Genomic DNA, 14763 nt, shown 5'->3' with positions numbered 1-14763 from the left:
AGTCACCCCTGTTCTTTCCTGTATTACAAGTGGTCTTTAATTAAAAATTGACCGAAAAAAAAGGGGGGGGGTTCTTTCCGTTTTTTTTCTTTTGGCATCTTTCTGCGCTTTGCACTGGCAACTTGCAAGTAGGCAAGCTTCTTGGGTAGGATTTCTTCAAAAATCTGCTTTTTAGCAAGTTTGTCAGGGCATCTCCCTAGTGAAACCAAGGGCAGCACTTAGGATCAGTACACTGAGAGTACACCCACTGAGAGCACACCCATTGCTGTCTGCCAGGCTCATCTCCCTCTCAAGCTGCTCTGGCAGTTTCCCTTCCTCCCTCACGGGTCTCTGCCGACAGCCCTGGTAAGTCCCCCTTGAATGGCAAGAGCTGCTCTGCATCTCTGCTTAGCACCTGGGGCTCTGAGCACTCTCTGAGGCTATTGGCCCACCACTGTCCTCTGGGCTTATCTCAACTCTACCCCCGGTTTTGTCACTGTATCCTTCAATCCCCTCTCTCCCCATAAAAGTGTCTAGCTGTCTCTTAAACTCACTTTACCATTTGCTTCTTTGACCTCACTTGGCAACTTATCCCTGTGTTTATTATTTGAGGTGGAATAGTTCTGGCTACATTCCTGGTTTTACTCTTAATTGTCTAATTTTTAGAATGGTGTCAGTGGGGTTGGGATTTGGGTTTGGGCTTTTTTTAACTCATCACTCTTGTGACCAGGTCTTCTGTTTCACTAGGCTCCTTTGTGTCATCAGGACTCCCAATAACTCAAAGAATCCTAATGACTCTTTTATTGGATCTTTCCAAATATTGCAGCTGGGCTTTCTTGTCCATTAGTGCCATTCTGAACTGCACACACTGCCTTTAATTACTTTTTGGTTAATTGGAGGGCAGGGAGGGGAATAAGGATCTTCCTCAAGCAAGGAAAAACTGAGTGATTCTCCCTGCCTGTATTTGCTCCAAGGGGAAGGTACAAAGATGGCAAGAGCAGGACTAAACAGTAGAACTTTTTCATGTGTTCTGACAGCATACTAGTGCCTGCTGGTGGCTTTTATGTACCCACCTCATGCTAGGAAGTAGACCCAGGACCTTCTTGGAGTCCCTCAATCCACTCCAGAATTTTTTGTTGAGCTTTTAGACAAGGTGCAGGGAGCAGCTTGCTTACCATGTTGCATTTGCTGTCAGGGTCACACTGATGACAGAAACAGGCTGCACATGACAAAGTTTTCTCAGTGCCTGTCTGGGGAAAGGGAAGGAGGAAGAAACACTGGTTTAAGGCACCTACCTGCATCTTCAGGAACCGTTCCCAGTTGCTGTAAGGTTTGTTGTTGGAGCAGTGAAATGAATCCTACTGATATCCTGAAACAGACAGGCCTGGCTGGAGTGGCTTCCAAAATGAGCAACTTGCTTAACCCACCTCGGAGACAGAAGGAAAGAGCTACTTCTTTACAAATCCCTCCCCTTCCCTTACAGAAATCATCACCTGTCTGAAGGATGGATTGCCTTCAGGTGGGCTGCCTAATTGAAGCAAGACAACACCTTGGTACCTCCTGTTTGGCCACTACAATCCACACTCTGTGTTTAGAACTCAGGCATGTTACAACCCTCTCATGCTTTCCTAAAGCAAACAGACACTTTGCTGGATTCACCTACCTTAAAAACATTGGTCCACGTCAACCCCTGAATCCCAGCTGACACCACCAGAGAGGGAAGAGATCACATTCCCTTTCCTACTTAACACATCGTACCTCCTGAAGTGGCAAGCAAAAGTAGAAGTGTTATCTGTATAATTAACACTGACCATTCAGGGGGGCTCTGGAAGCCACAGGACAGGAATAGTTTGCCAATACCAGTAAGACATCAACCATCAGCCAAAATTACATCAGTCACTATTTTCAGCCTAAGAACAGAGGGCAGGGGCATAAAAGATTTGCTCGATTAATCATGGGATTGAAAATTTTCCAGAGAGCTGAGGATACTTGTAAGATATAATACAGCACAGCCTCCACATCTTTCATATGGAGGTCAAGCTCACAGACACTCAGCCTGCTGAGCAGTCTCTGCTTGACCCAAACTGAGGAATTGCATGCTGCAAGAGCCAGAATCTGGGGGCTGCTTCTGAGAAATTCATGTAGTAAAGCACTTCCATAAAGGTGCCTTACCTTGCTGATAGAATCCTGAAAACAGGGAAGGGAAAGGAAAGGGAGAGATATAAAATGTCTCTCATGACAAAGACTGTAAAATAACTAGGAATAAAAGTTTCAAAAATCTTGTAAACATTTACCATTGTCCTCACAGTTCTTGGCAGTTTAGGGGATGTAATGCTCATCAAACAGCAGAGTAGCAGTAAGTCTTTCATTGAAAAAGTGGCGACAGCAAAAGCAAAAGGACATGCTCTGTCACTCATCAACCCACGCTTCATTTTTTGTAGCCATCTACCATTATTATTTGGCATGTGACTCCCCAAGCAGCAAACCAAGGCTGTAGCTATTTACAGGTCACTGGAAGTCTGGCCTGTGCTGCAGTGGAGTTCTGGCTGTATTTCACAAAAGATGGTTTTATTTATGTTTGACTGATGCAGGCACAACTGGAGGCTGATTTTTCTTTTTTTGGCTTTCAGTGTAAACACTCGTGGCAGCTCTCTATTTTGGGTGCTGACTGAAAAACAGATTGTTTTGTAGTTGCAGGAGGCTGCTGGGTAAATCACAGGACATTGTTATTGCAGCTGAACTTTTCTTTCAAGAAAGCAGGAGGAGTTGCTTTATTTTTTAATTCTGTGGAGTTTTATGTACACCGCTCGCTCCAAATATTTGATGTTTGCCACACTTGTTATGAGTTTCTCCAGAGAGATGCGGTCTTTTGACAGCAAAAGATAAAGCTGACTGATACAAATGACTCACAGTACCCCGACAGTAATTAACAGTGATGCAATACCCATGCGAAAAAGAGGACTTGAAGAATTAACTGTTGAGTTTTCTTGACGATGCAGCTGCACTTTAAGAGAGAAAGCTCAACCCATCATAGAACTCCATTGTGTACATTAGAGAAAAAAGCTTGGCAAGATACATTAAAGATTTTTGCTAAAGAGATACAAATATTTTGCAAGGGCAGAGGGCACTGAGGCAGGCTGTACTTACTTCCAAAGAAAAGTAGGCAGTATGACAAAGAAACAGTAATATTTTTTTATCTTCATTTTCACACTTCATCATCTAAGAAAGACTGTCTTTTTCAACCTGCTGAACTGATTTAAGCCACCCCAACTCTAAATTAACTTTTACTTAAAAGTCAGTCTATGACATCCTAATCTAAGAAGTTATCTGTGCTTATGGTTTCAGCCCAGTTCTATAGAAGGCCAGTACTGCTATTTATAAATGGGATTTTACTGTTCTATAAAGTTCTTGTACAAATCTCACAGGTCGAAAGAGAAGGAATAGTTGGGTAAGAAGACGAACGATTGAAGCAACTGCTTTATAGCACAATATGAAACTTGACACTGTTTTCTGCTGCCAGTATGATTCCCAAGTGAGATGGATAAATTGTGGTCAAGACCTGGACAGGTTAACTAGTGGTCATCAGTGCTGGTGGTACCTTTATATACAAAAAAAAAAAAAAAAAAAAGGATACTATTGGACAGGGCATTTGAAATTTAATACCAGACATGAAACAAGACATCTGTTGGACTCTCATTTGTTTCTCTTTGAATGGGCTTTAATTGAAAGCTCAGTGAAAAATGCAGGTTACATTCTTAGTGTTATCCATAGTTTTTAACAGCAACAACATCAGAACAGTGATGCTTCTAATATTTATACACTTTCTAACTGGAGATGTCTAAGAGCAATACATTATCAGATATATATATATACACACAATTTCAAGCAATTAAAAGTAAATAATAAACCCCTCCTCCCAAAACCCTGAAATAATATATTTCCTTACGCTAATAATGTCTTTTTCACATATACTTGACAAAGAGTCTTTTTAAGTTACTTATCTTAAGAGTAATCTGTTAATGGAGATCCTGGACCAGCCCCATTAAAAGTTCAGTTTTAAGTTTATACAGCTTGTGAGCCACATAACCAGTGTGGCTTTACATTGTAAACAAATCCCAAATGTCTACAATGATCAGAATTAGTTTTGTGTAAAGGAGATCTATGATAGAATAAATTTAAACAAATACATTAAAAAGAGAGAGAGAAAGGGAGAGAGTTAATTGACAAACAAAACAGTTTTGAGAGATCAATTATGTGAATATTTAAAAAACAAGTTAACTTAATGGTAAGATTCTTATTTTCTGTACAGAGAGGCTCTGGTTCATCCAGCTTTAGCTGCTCTAGAAAGATATCCTTTAAAAAAAGGTTTGATTTGTGAAATTCAAAAGCAGAGCTTCCAACTTTAAAAGCCTGCCCTTTGGCAGTATGAGTACAAAGTTTACCAAAAGTATCTCAGGTGACTGTTCTGTCTCATTTTCTGAGGATAGATGTACCAGCATTTGGAAACCTCAGCATGTGCACAGATCATGTAAGCATAGAACTAGCCTTCAACAGGGAGGAGTCACCCTATCCACTGCAGGACTTAAAAAGGTACAACAATTTGTACCTGGAAAAGTTCAAGTGAGGATAACACAAAAAAAAATGGAGACAGACGTGAAGCTAAGAACAGCTTATGGTAATCTTGAAACTGAGGCAATCTTGTTTACTTTTTAACAAAACCACAGGTAAAAATCTCTTGAACTTATTGAGTAGGAACTTGTGTAACTCCAAATGGAAGACAAGGCTGAGCAGAATCCTACGGTTTAGTTAACTTGTGTCAAATGGGATGCGAAGACAGCTGCAGCTCTCTGACAGAGGTGATCGAAGATGGCTGACAAAGTTTGCAGTAGCTCATAATGTCCCATCTGGTTTATTCACTTGTTTGAACTGTCTAAAGGGCCAACTGCAGCTTAGTCATGTTCCTCTGGTGCATGTTGTGATGACGAACTAATTCATCAGACCTGGCAAATTTTTTTTGACAGCTGGGCCACCGGCAACTGAAAGGCTTTTCACCTGTTAACAAAACACCCTGTTATTAATTGAGCATACAGCTCGTCTGAGACACTGCTATTTTTGTTCTTTCTATGGGGTTGTGAGGAGCTGGGCAGAGCCCCTGTCAGGAGGGAAGGCACCCTGGGCTGTCCTGAAAGGGTGTGGGACTGCCCCAAATTCCCGCTCACGTCAGCGCTCAGTGCTTTCCTACATCTCCCTCAGCTGATGTTTAACAATAGCCTTTTCAGACGATGTAGAACACTTTGCAGTGGTTCATTCCTGAAGAGAGGCCCTTGCTGAACACTGTGTTGCCATGTCTATGCTACTCTCAGCTCTCAAATGAACTAGTTTAAAAGTCACTCTGGCACTCGCACAAGCTTCAGTCGCACCTCGGGCTGTGGTGCAGACATACTGTTAGTCGCTGTGAAAACTGTCAGTGACTATTTAGAACTTGACCTCCAGTCAAGGAGAGTTTTTTCCACCTAATTCAATGAGTTTTGGCTGAAGTTCTTTGAAACTGGTGAGTGTAAGTGAATGTGGTAGAAGCCGCAGAGTTCAGCACGAAGTCTGCTGAGCCAGACTCGAAGTTTTCCACTACTGTCTAAATAAAGTGGATTCGCATCTACAGGAGATGTTAAACGCTCAAAATAGTATTGTTCTAACATTTCCATGAGCATGGTATACACTTCAAATGTCTTACAAGCAAAGCACATTCAAATTTAACAAGAAATTCTATGACTTTCTAGCAGTTTAATCTGGTCTCTTGATTTTCTACAATGTTTAAGTGGAATTTCAGGCTGTGTTTCTGATGCCGCAGGAATGCTGATGGAATGCTTTCATTAGCTCAGAGCAGTGCCTGGTGACTCATGCTTCTTTCTTTCATTTTCTTTCTTTTCCCCTCAAAATAAATGCAATATTTTAAAGTAGATTCAGCTCTGGGGCTGGGCTCTTCAGTGCTGTCTGCACACCTTGTGCTCTCCAATACACTCAAGACACACTGGGGTGATACAAGCTCACCCAGACATCTTCTTGTTTGCCTCACACTTTGTGCATTTCACAAACATCCACATTCAGGCAAAAGGGGATCTGGGATAATGGTATAAATGTGTATTTCTGTCTGCAAACTCCCAGGCTATACTTTAGGTGGGGGGGGGTGGTGCCTAAAATATATTTTATCCACTTAACACACATGCTGGCAAAAGCAACAACTATCTCACATGAGCACAAAAACCAGTATGGCACAAAACTGATCTGGTCAGAGCTACTGTTTAAAATCACAGATTGTATAAACTGGTCTTTCTTCACCCAAGCAGCATTAGCAAAACCATCCTATGAACTGATGTGAGTTACCTATTGCTGGGCAGTTTTTCATGCACCAACACATTAAGAGCAGCACAGTTTTGCTGTTTCACAAGCAACCCTGATTTTCCTCTCACAACAGGGGAGCAGCAATCTCTATTAGTTCTGTGCTGGGCACAAATTATTTTGTACAGCTTCGTGGGACAGATATCAGAAATCATATTTCCATTGCTAAACACATATATGGATGTATAGAGCTTTCCTCTAATTCATTTTTTTTTTTGCTTTTTACAGCAAAGATTGCTGTCACAGTAAAATTGCTTGTGGGGAATAAAAAACCCTGAATTTTTAGCTGAACAAATAATTTGGTAGTTGACTTAAAATTAGGCTGGAATTAGACAGAAGACGCCTGTGCTTTGCTTCATCAGGATTTAACATGGAGCAAGCTAACTTGAGCTCGGTGCTTTGTTGCAAAATTTAGGGGATATAAGAAAGTAAGAGGAATGAAGCTACAGGGCAAGATGGAAATGAAAAATCCCCACCCACCACTCGTGCTCATTCCCCTCAGGACATGTGTATTTTACAGTCAGAGGAGCATGACACATCCAAATGCTGACAGGAGCATCCCCACAGCAGCACCCAGCTGGGCTGCACAGAACCTGCAGGCAGCAACAGGGGCCCGGACCACATGGAGCAAGGAGGAACTAGAACAGGGAGATGAGGTTTACTAGGGAAAAAGAGAGTAAGTTCATCACTTTAGCTAATCTGGGGTAAAAAAAAAAATCACTGGAGTCATGCAAGTCCTGAGCTGGTAGGTCAGTTAGCAATGAAATGCGATGGAGAATGTGGCTTATCCCGGCTTGGCTGCCATGTGACAAACCATGTCTTGCCACTTTGCCTCTCCCAGAACGTTACCTCTTGCTGGTTAAGAAAACATCTTTTCTTCATGCAAATGCACAGAGACCCAGGCCCTGCAGCTCAGCAGGGGACCATGGGGAGAGCCCAGGAACACGGCTGTGCCCTTTGCCATGTGCGGACTGCGAGTGTAGATCTGGCCATTACGTGAAGCATTTATTTGGCCAGTACCACAGAAAATGCCATTGGTTCTCAGGTGAATCATTTCCTTTATTAAAATCTCTCTTTTATTTTTGAAAGTCTGAAATGTGTGGATTTTTTATGGTCCGGAAGAGAAAAAAGAATTCTTAGCGGGGAGAAAAAGATTTTCAGGCTCCTTGTCCATCTGTACAGAGACTGAATTTAAAAGGTTAACACCAGTACAGAAAATCTAATAACATGCCAAAAGTGGTCAGTAAACAATTACTTGGTAAAAACACTGCATACATAGAGGAAGGAACAGAAAATGTCAGCTCACAGGATTAATTCTTAAAACTTAAAACTAAAATAGAGGTTGCTGCAGTTGCTCCTTAATGGTGTTTACATTTATGTGAGGGCAGAGTAGACTAAAATGGCCTCCTTTTTTCCCTCCCCCTGTATTTATGTGAAATACTACGGTTTCTACAAAAAAGGCCCTTGAATATTTGAGTAAGCTTTTACTTTAGTGTCTGTCAGTGTGAGTTTGCAAAAGGCACTCCTTTTATCTTCTGGAGAGATTACAGTACAAGCAGCAACAGCAAGAGCTTTGCCCTGCTATCCTGCATTAGGCTCAACTGACACTTAGGAGAAGCATGAGTAGGCATGAATACTTTAGATTACAGACCTTTGGCTGAAGCTAGAATTAAAATTTCTATCTTGTAGGGTTTTTTCAGTAAAGGCAGTAGATCAACTTGACATTTGTGGGCTGAGACCATGACGTTCACTTCATAATAGCTGACAAAATTTATTTTGCCAAGCTGAAATTTCTTTAAACATGAAGGAAGAAAGCATAGCTTCCAAAATCACCTAAATCCCTTTGTGAAAAGTGACTATCATGCTTGGGGAATAGAGTCACACTGAAAAACCAGCACACTCTGAAATTCTTTCTGTTGTTTTGCATATTTAACTCCCGGTTAAGAGACTTTCTAAGCAGGTAATATACAACAACATTGATTTAAAATTAAAAAATAATGAAATATAAATGTGAAGAAAAGTTTACGCACTTGTTTTACCTGTATGAGTCCTGGTATGAGTCTTCAGATGATCAGATCTGGAGAACTTTCTCTGACAGGTTTTACACTGGAAGGGCTTCACACCTACGAGACAAAAAAAAAAATAAATCTATTTTTACATCCCAACATCTTTTGGAGGGGTGGGTGAAATCATATATTTCTGAAATTTCAAAAGCCTGGATTTTTTTGTTGTACTAGTTACTGGAACTGCTCCTCCCTACTCTGTGCCTACACATTACAGAAAGTTAGTCATTAATTAGGTTACCACCCCTTTGCAACCTCATCTTCCAATGTCTGGGCCTGAAGCATCTGAACATCATAAACAAACACCCACTTACACTGTTGGACTAAGGAGGATCTGCAAATGCTGTTAATCCTGATCCTGTGGTTTGGCACTACTGGTATTGTGTGTAAGCAAATATGCCATAAGAGGAATCAAGGTGCAGAAGTATATTTTTATGTGCTCCCACCAGGTTTAACTTACTTCACATTTCTGCTCTACACATGACACACAGGTCTTGGGCACTGCTTCACACAGGTGTGTTCTAGCATGCAGTTGCTAAAAATCTATCATGCCAATAGAGTAATTTTACCACCAGCTTTCAGATAACATCTCTCAATAACACTGTTTAAGTTAAGAGATAGAACATCTTACACAGGCAGAAATCCACCTGTGAAGAACTACTACTCACTGAAGAGCAGTGAGTAAACCAATTGCCAGACCAATCCCTGAAATACAGGAGACCCAGGTGCAATTTCTTGTTGTGACTCAGAGTACTCTGAAGCCCTTTCTCATGTTCCACGCAGTGCCCTCATGGTTCCACCCCAGCTAGAGGGCTGGAGCCATCACCATCTCCTCTTTTGTGACTTTGAGAAGGGCAGCTGCCTCCCCTGTCAATGGAAGACCTCCAAGAACTCCTGAAACACTGAAATGGGCTGTCTCATTGGTTTCCAGAGAGTGGTGTACGTGCAAAAAAGAACATACTGAAGTTGAACTGAAGTCACAAGTAGTTTTGGTTGTCTTGGAACATTTCCCCCATTAAATGATTCACTGAGAAAGAGTCTAGCTAGGATCTGGACCCACTGATGACTGCTGCTGCCCTTCTGCTGGATGTGAACTGCCATGCACTTTCCAGGTTATTTTTGCAACTCAACCAGACAGGTCTTTGATGGTTCTCTCCTTGCTGCTCCTAGAGTCCTTCTTTAGTTGGTAGAATTCAACAGAGGCTTCAGGCTAAGACCAAGTGGTTTGCTGGACTGGGACCTTAAGCATTATAGCCAGCATGACTTTTCTTTCTCTGCTTCTGCTTTCCACATCTCAGCACACAGCAATACCACAAGCTTTTCAGGTTATGTACATGCACATGCACCTATCAGCATTACCATATGATCATTCACACACAAACAGTAATGCCTTTCAGGTTACACACTGGCAACTTTTTCTTGCAGAACTGTTTAGTTTTTAAAAATAATATATTCCCTATATTGGGCATACAGGATGGAGTAGTGTCATTAAGAAAGCTGTTTCAAAAGATAGTGTTGGGAAGTAAAAGTCACCTGTACAACCACAGGAGTGCTGAAAGGTTAATTAAACAAACCAGCCACAGCCCTCTCCTAAAACTAACTTCAGGAATTTGGCACTGTGTATGAGCAGAGAACATTAGAAAATTAGAAGTTCAGAAGTATACCTCGAGGTCACAATTAACACATAAAGATGAGCTCCAATTAGTAGAGGAGTCTTGTAAACAAACCTGTGTGTCGTCTTTGGTGCCGTTTGAGTTGGTCTGAACGAGAAAATCTTCGTTCACAGTCCTTAAAATCACACTGATAAGGTTTTTCACCTGTAAAGGATAAACACATTTATCAGAAAATGTGGCTAAGTAAGTGAATATGTCAACTAGAATCAGAAGATGAAACCTTTTGCTCTGAAAGTCTTCTCTCTCTATAGCAGTCTAGCAGTAGACTAGGCTTCATTTGCTTTAAACCATAAAACTCTGTTGGAAAGGCTGGCACGATTCTACTGCATTGACACTGATACCAAAGCTGCCCACTCTAAGGAAACAGTCTATTAGGTTAAAGCTACAAAAAAATTTCAGATTGCATGGTTTTTTAATTTTTTTTTTTATGCTGGAAAAGAACAGGAATCTCTTGGTTTGTATTTCTGTAAAAACCACATTAAACCCTTTCCACCTGTCTCAGTAATACATCTTTTGTACAAAGGATCAACTTGTAGTTTGCTCTAAATTGGATTTAAAGCAAAAACTAAACAAATTACATCAATGTAGATGGCATTAAATTAACTGCACTAAATTAATTAAAAGAAACTGAGCAAAATTCAACCACAGAAAAATGCATATTCTTCCCCAAAACACAAATAAGGTTTCTTCCATAAAGTAGTATTAAATAGAAATTCTCATGTAGCTGCACAGGTCCCACAGTCAAGGCTATGAATTATTCCAAAGCCTCATGTAAATATAAACTCTTCCCCTCCTCCCATCCAGGTCAGCAGAGATTCCCAGGGTGGGTTTTCTCTGGGATGAAAAGTGAGATTCTGAATTTTTTTAGAAAACTAAATCCCTACAAGCTAGTCTCAAATGAACATGGGTTTCAATGCAAGGGACTTCACCAACCACACAAACATGCAAAAAGAAATGCAGCAACCAAGGAGTTTGAGGAAAAAGGGAAATACTGCCAGCACGTAGCAGAGCACAAAGTTGGTGAAATTTGGCCAGCACAAACCAGAACAATTGCTGTTACAGGAGGAACTGTATGATCTTTCAGATCTGATTCACATCTAAGACTAAGGTCCCTTTGCACAACACTGAAATCCTGCCAAAGCCTCAGATACAACTACATTTATTCCTACATAAAACCTGGTTACAGTGCCATAGCACAGAGGCCTCAGCACAAGCAGTAATGAAACATCTCCCACTGCAAAGCTGGGAGGATCCCAGGCTTTATCTGGAAGGTACACACAAGTGCAGCTGGGACCTGCTTTGTCTACTGTGGGAAGCTGAGATGTAAACCAAAGGTTCAGTAGGAAGCACCTACAGAAAACATCAGCTGAAGTGGTTTATTATTAAATCAGTGGGTTTAATCTCTCTCTGTATAATTTTAAAAACACATCAGTTTGATAAATGTTCATTGCAAATGTCTACATTTCTGATTCTAGCATGATGAGGAAATGTATTCTGGTTTCACTGGTATTCCAAGTTTAGTTTAAAGCAGAGGCCTTCCAATCCAGGCGACAAGGAATAAGCAGCATATTAAGGAGAGCATTCCAAATTCATTCTGGTATAGCTGAAACCAAAACAAGCTAACTTCCTGTGACAGTCACCCAAAGGAGTTTTACTGATTCTCAGACCTAGGTGTGGACAATTTCCATGTCTGCTGTGCTTAATTTATTAGCATGAGAGATTAAAGTTGCCACAGGTGTTTGAAATAGTTCCATACACTTTGACCGCAAGGACTCCCTGGGGGGTGCCTGCTTTTCAGAAACCACTTACTTCCAAGGAATTCAGCCCTTTGGCAGATTTAAGAGGGGGAATGTCAGCAGAGCAGAATGCTGTGACAGGATGATTGTCTGCTAATTGCAATATAAACGCAAAAGATGGTTAAGGAAGTATTTGAATAAAACAGCACAGTGGGTCTGATGGCACGCACATGAAAGTATTCCTTTAAATACTTTGAAAAATAGTCTTGATCAAATTAAAGACAAATTTAACTGATGCATATATTAAAGGAATCAATCCAAAATGTTTACATAGGGATGTGATGACATTGCGTGGAAAACAAAAAGCAAATAAACAAAAAGAGGCACAACATTTGGACAGAAATCCTAATTTCCCTTTCCTTCTACATCTTCCATGTCAGCTAGTGCCAAGCAAAACGCCTGCCAAAGCTGACTGTCACATGCCTATAGCTCCTTTAAGTTTCATCAGGACAACTGAAATGTCCCAGATTAGAAAAAGCCTGTTAGTACCTCATTAAATTCCTATACCCAGAGAGGTTAGAGCAGTGTTTAGTTTCCCCAGGCCTATTAAAGCCTCTTCAGTAAAAGACTCAAGTCTCTTTACTTGTGAAAATATCCCATAATGCTGTCACATTCTCATGTGACCACACACAATTTCAAAATAAAACAGGAGATGCAGATGAAGCTTCACCAGCCCTTCCCTCTGGGACTTGAAGGCTTCTATGATTACTGAAAGAGGGCACACAAAAGAAAGGCCAAACTTGGTGCATAATGAAATAGCAAAGATGAGAGAGGATAGAGGGAACAGCAGATCTTTAACATTTAGCAAAACACTTAAAAAAAAATAAAGCTCAACCATTGCAGAACAAGTGTGAATCAACCTTTGCACATATTGCAATAAATGCTTCTAATAAAATAAACTTATTTGCTCAAAAAATAGATAACCTGAACTAGGGGAAGGGTGCACATTTTCAAGGGGCAAATGCATGGGAAAACAGAAAATCCTACTGTTGTAGCAGTTGCACAAAATATTCATAGTCACTGCTTTTAATTGGGGAGTTCTGCAAGAACAAAAACCCATCACTAACAAGAAAACATGAGGAGAGGAGGCTGACTTTGAAATCAAAGACTGACTGCAAGTGTGAATGAGAATCTGATGGTTGGTCTATTCTTGCTTCACCAGTTTAAGCCCATTTTCTTAAATAAGTATACCCACTTAATCAAACAAGCACAGCCTCATGATCACAACTTTGCCTCGGTAATACAACATTTTTCTATTCAATATAATTTGCTTTAGCAAACTTAGATAAAATGTATGTTTGTTTATTTACTAGGGAGCCTTTATAGATAACATTTTCTGTCATCTTCACACAGTAGTTCAGCTGTGACATGTCATTACTGTGCTGAAACTAATCTTGCATTTTAAATTCAAAAGTATTCTTATTTTACTCTGCAGAAATGACAGCCTGAAAGCAGTCCATGCTGGGTGAGGCCAAAGGCCCATCCAGCCCAGCAGTCTCCCACCTTGGCTCACTGAAGATGCCTGCAGGAGAGCAGAAGATAGCAAGGATGCAGCAGTACTTTCCCTGGACACTCTCCTAGATTCCAGCAGTTCATGAGTTGGCAACTTTCTAAGCCAAAGATGGCTTTCTGTTTAACACTTGTTAATGAAGTTTCTTTCCAATAATTTGTCCACTTGCTTCTTTAACCCAAGCAAGCTTTCATCTTCTGTGGATGGCATTCCATGGCTCAGGTATGAAGGTCAGTGTTTCAAAGCAACATCAATGTGAGGGTGCTACCCTAGGAGTTACTGCTCTAGACTCCTAAGAGTCTCCAGACTCTAAGAGTCCCAGCTCGGGCACAAGCACATCAGTCTATCAATCTGTCATCTCTGTGTACTGAGGAAACGGTTCTGTCTTTCCCAGGTGTTGTAATGATGAACTGCACTAATGACTGTAAAGCATTTAGCACCATAGTGGCACACACGCCCTAGTAAAAGGATATTTGCCTTTGTCCAAGCAAAGAAATCATTGTTAGATGATTATTAGACCTCACTACTTACATCTCCCAGAGCTTCAGAAATTCACCACCAAGACCTGAGTCCCCTACCACAAAAAGGACAACCTTCCCGATCTACAGATTCTCATATTTCACTGTAGAAGCTCATACCTGCAGTTGAGCATATTTAGGCAAAAGAATATCCCTGGTAGAGCATATTTCCTCTGCAAACATGCTTAGCTCTGTGTTAGAAGAAATCTAGTTTTTCTGATGAGTGGCACTCAAACCAAAGGGTCTCTGGCAAGAATGCTGATGTTTCCACTACAAGTGAAATTTATGGAGGTCTAGACATCAATTTGTTTCTGAAAGGAAGTGTCTGAAGTCTGCCACAGAATGACAACTCACATATTTGCTGTACTGTTGAAAAGTTAGATGTATTTTTTGCATTTCCTTTCAGGGGCCTATCTGCTGCAGCAAAATAGACCGAGATAAGAAAAAAGCTTTTTTGGCTGTACATGTTTCAATAAAGGCATTGTTGAGAATGAATAAGCAGTCTTGGAGGGTACAAAATGTTAACATATTTTCAAATGAGGCTGTTTGAAACTTTGGGAAAAACTGATTATAGAATTCAACTTTGTGTTTCAGGGCCTTGTTTGGTTTTGCAGTGATGCAACTGGTGAAGAATGGAAGATCTGATGAGCCAGTCTTTGTATGTATCTATTACAGGAAAAAAAAAAAAGGTAACCTAGAGCAAACATTATTCTGCAAAGATAATATCTGTTGGTTTAATATTAGATATGTGTAACAGCTTGTTTTCAAATCACATGTTCATAATTTTAAAACCTGACCTACCACTACACTAAGATACTTTAAGCTGGA

General features: G+C 40.6%; 1 protein-coding gene across 3 annotated transcripts in view; it reads right to left on the bottom strand.

Moving 5' to 3' along the window:
* Positions 1–2812: 2812 nt before the first annotated feature.
* WT1 (Wilms tumor 1) overlaps positions 2813–14763 on the bottom strand; it is a 37149-nt gene continuing 25198 nt past the window's right edge. Inside the window, exons 7-9 of one of the 3 annotated variants that reach the window (XM_027663305.1) lie at positions 10166–10255; positions 8406–8498; positions 2813–3577 (exon numbers count right to left, since the gene is read on the bottom strand). In XM_027663305.1, coding sequence (XP_027519106.1) covers positions 3552–3577; positions 8406–8498; positions 10166–10255 — 209 coding nt within the window. In that variant the 3' untranslated portion in view covers positions 2813–3551. Of the gene's footprint in view, positions 3578–3679; positions 5032–8405; positions 8499–10165; positions 10256–14763 lie in introns of those variants that run through there. The other 2 variants (XM_027663306.1, XM_027663307.1) reach the window with 2 other exon arrangements.

Source organism: Corapipo altera, unplaced genomic scaffold (assembly GCF_003945725.1).
Source record: "Corapipo altera isolate COAL_440 unplaced genomic scaffold, ASM394572v1 100, whole genome shotgun sequence".
Classification (NCBI taxonomy): Eukaryota; Metazoa; Chordata; class Aves; order Passeriformes; family Pipridae; genus Corapipo; species Corapipo altera.
Note: the sequence above shows the minus strand (reverse complement) of the source record. Positions and strands in the feature narration are given on the sequence as shown.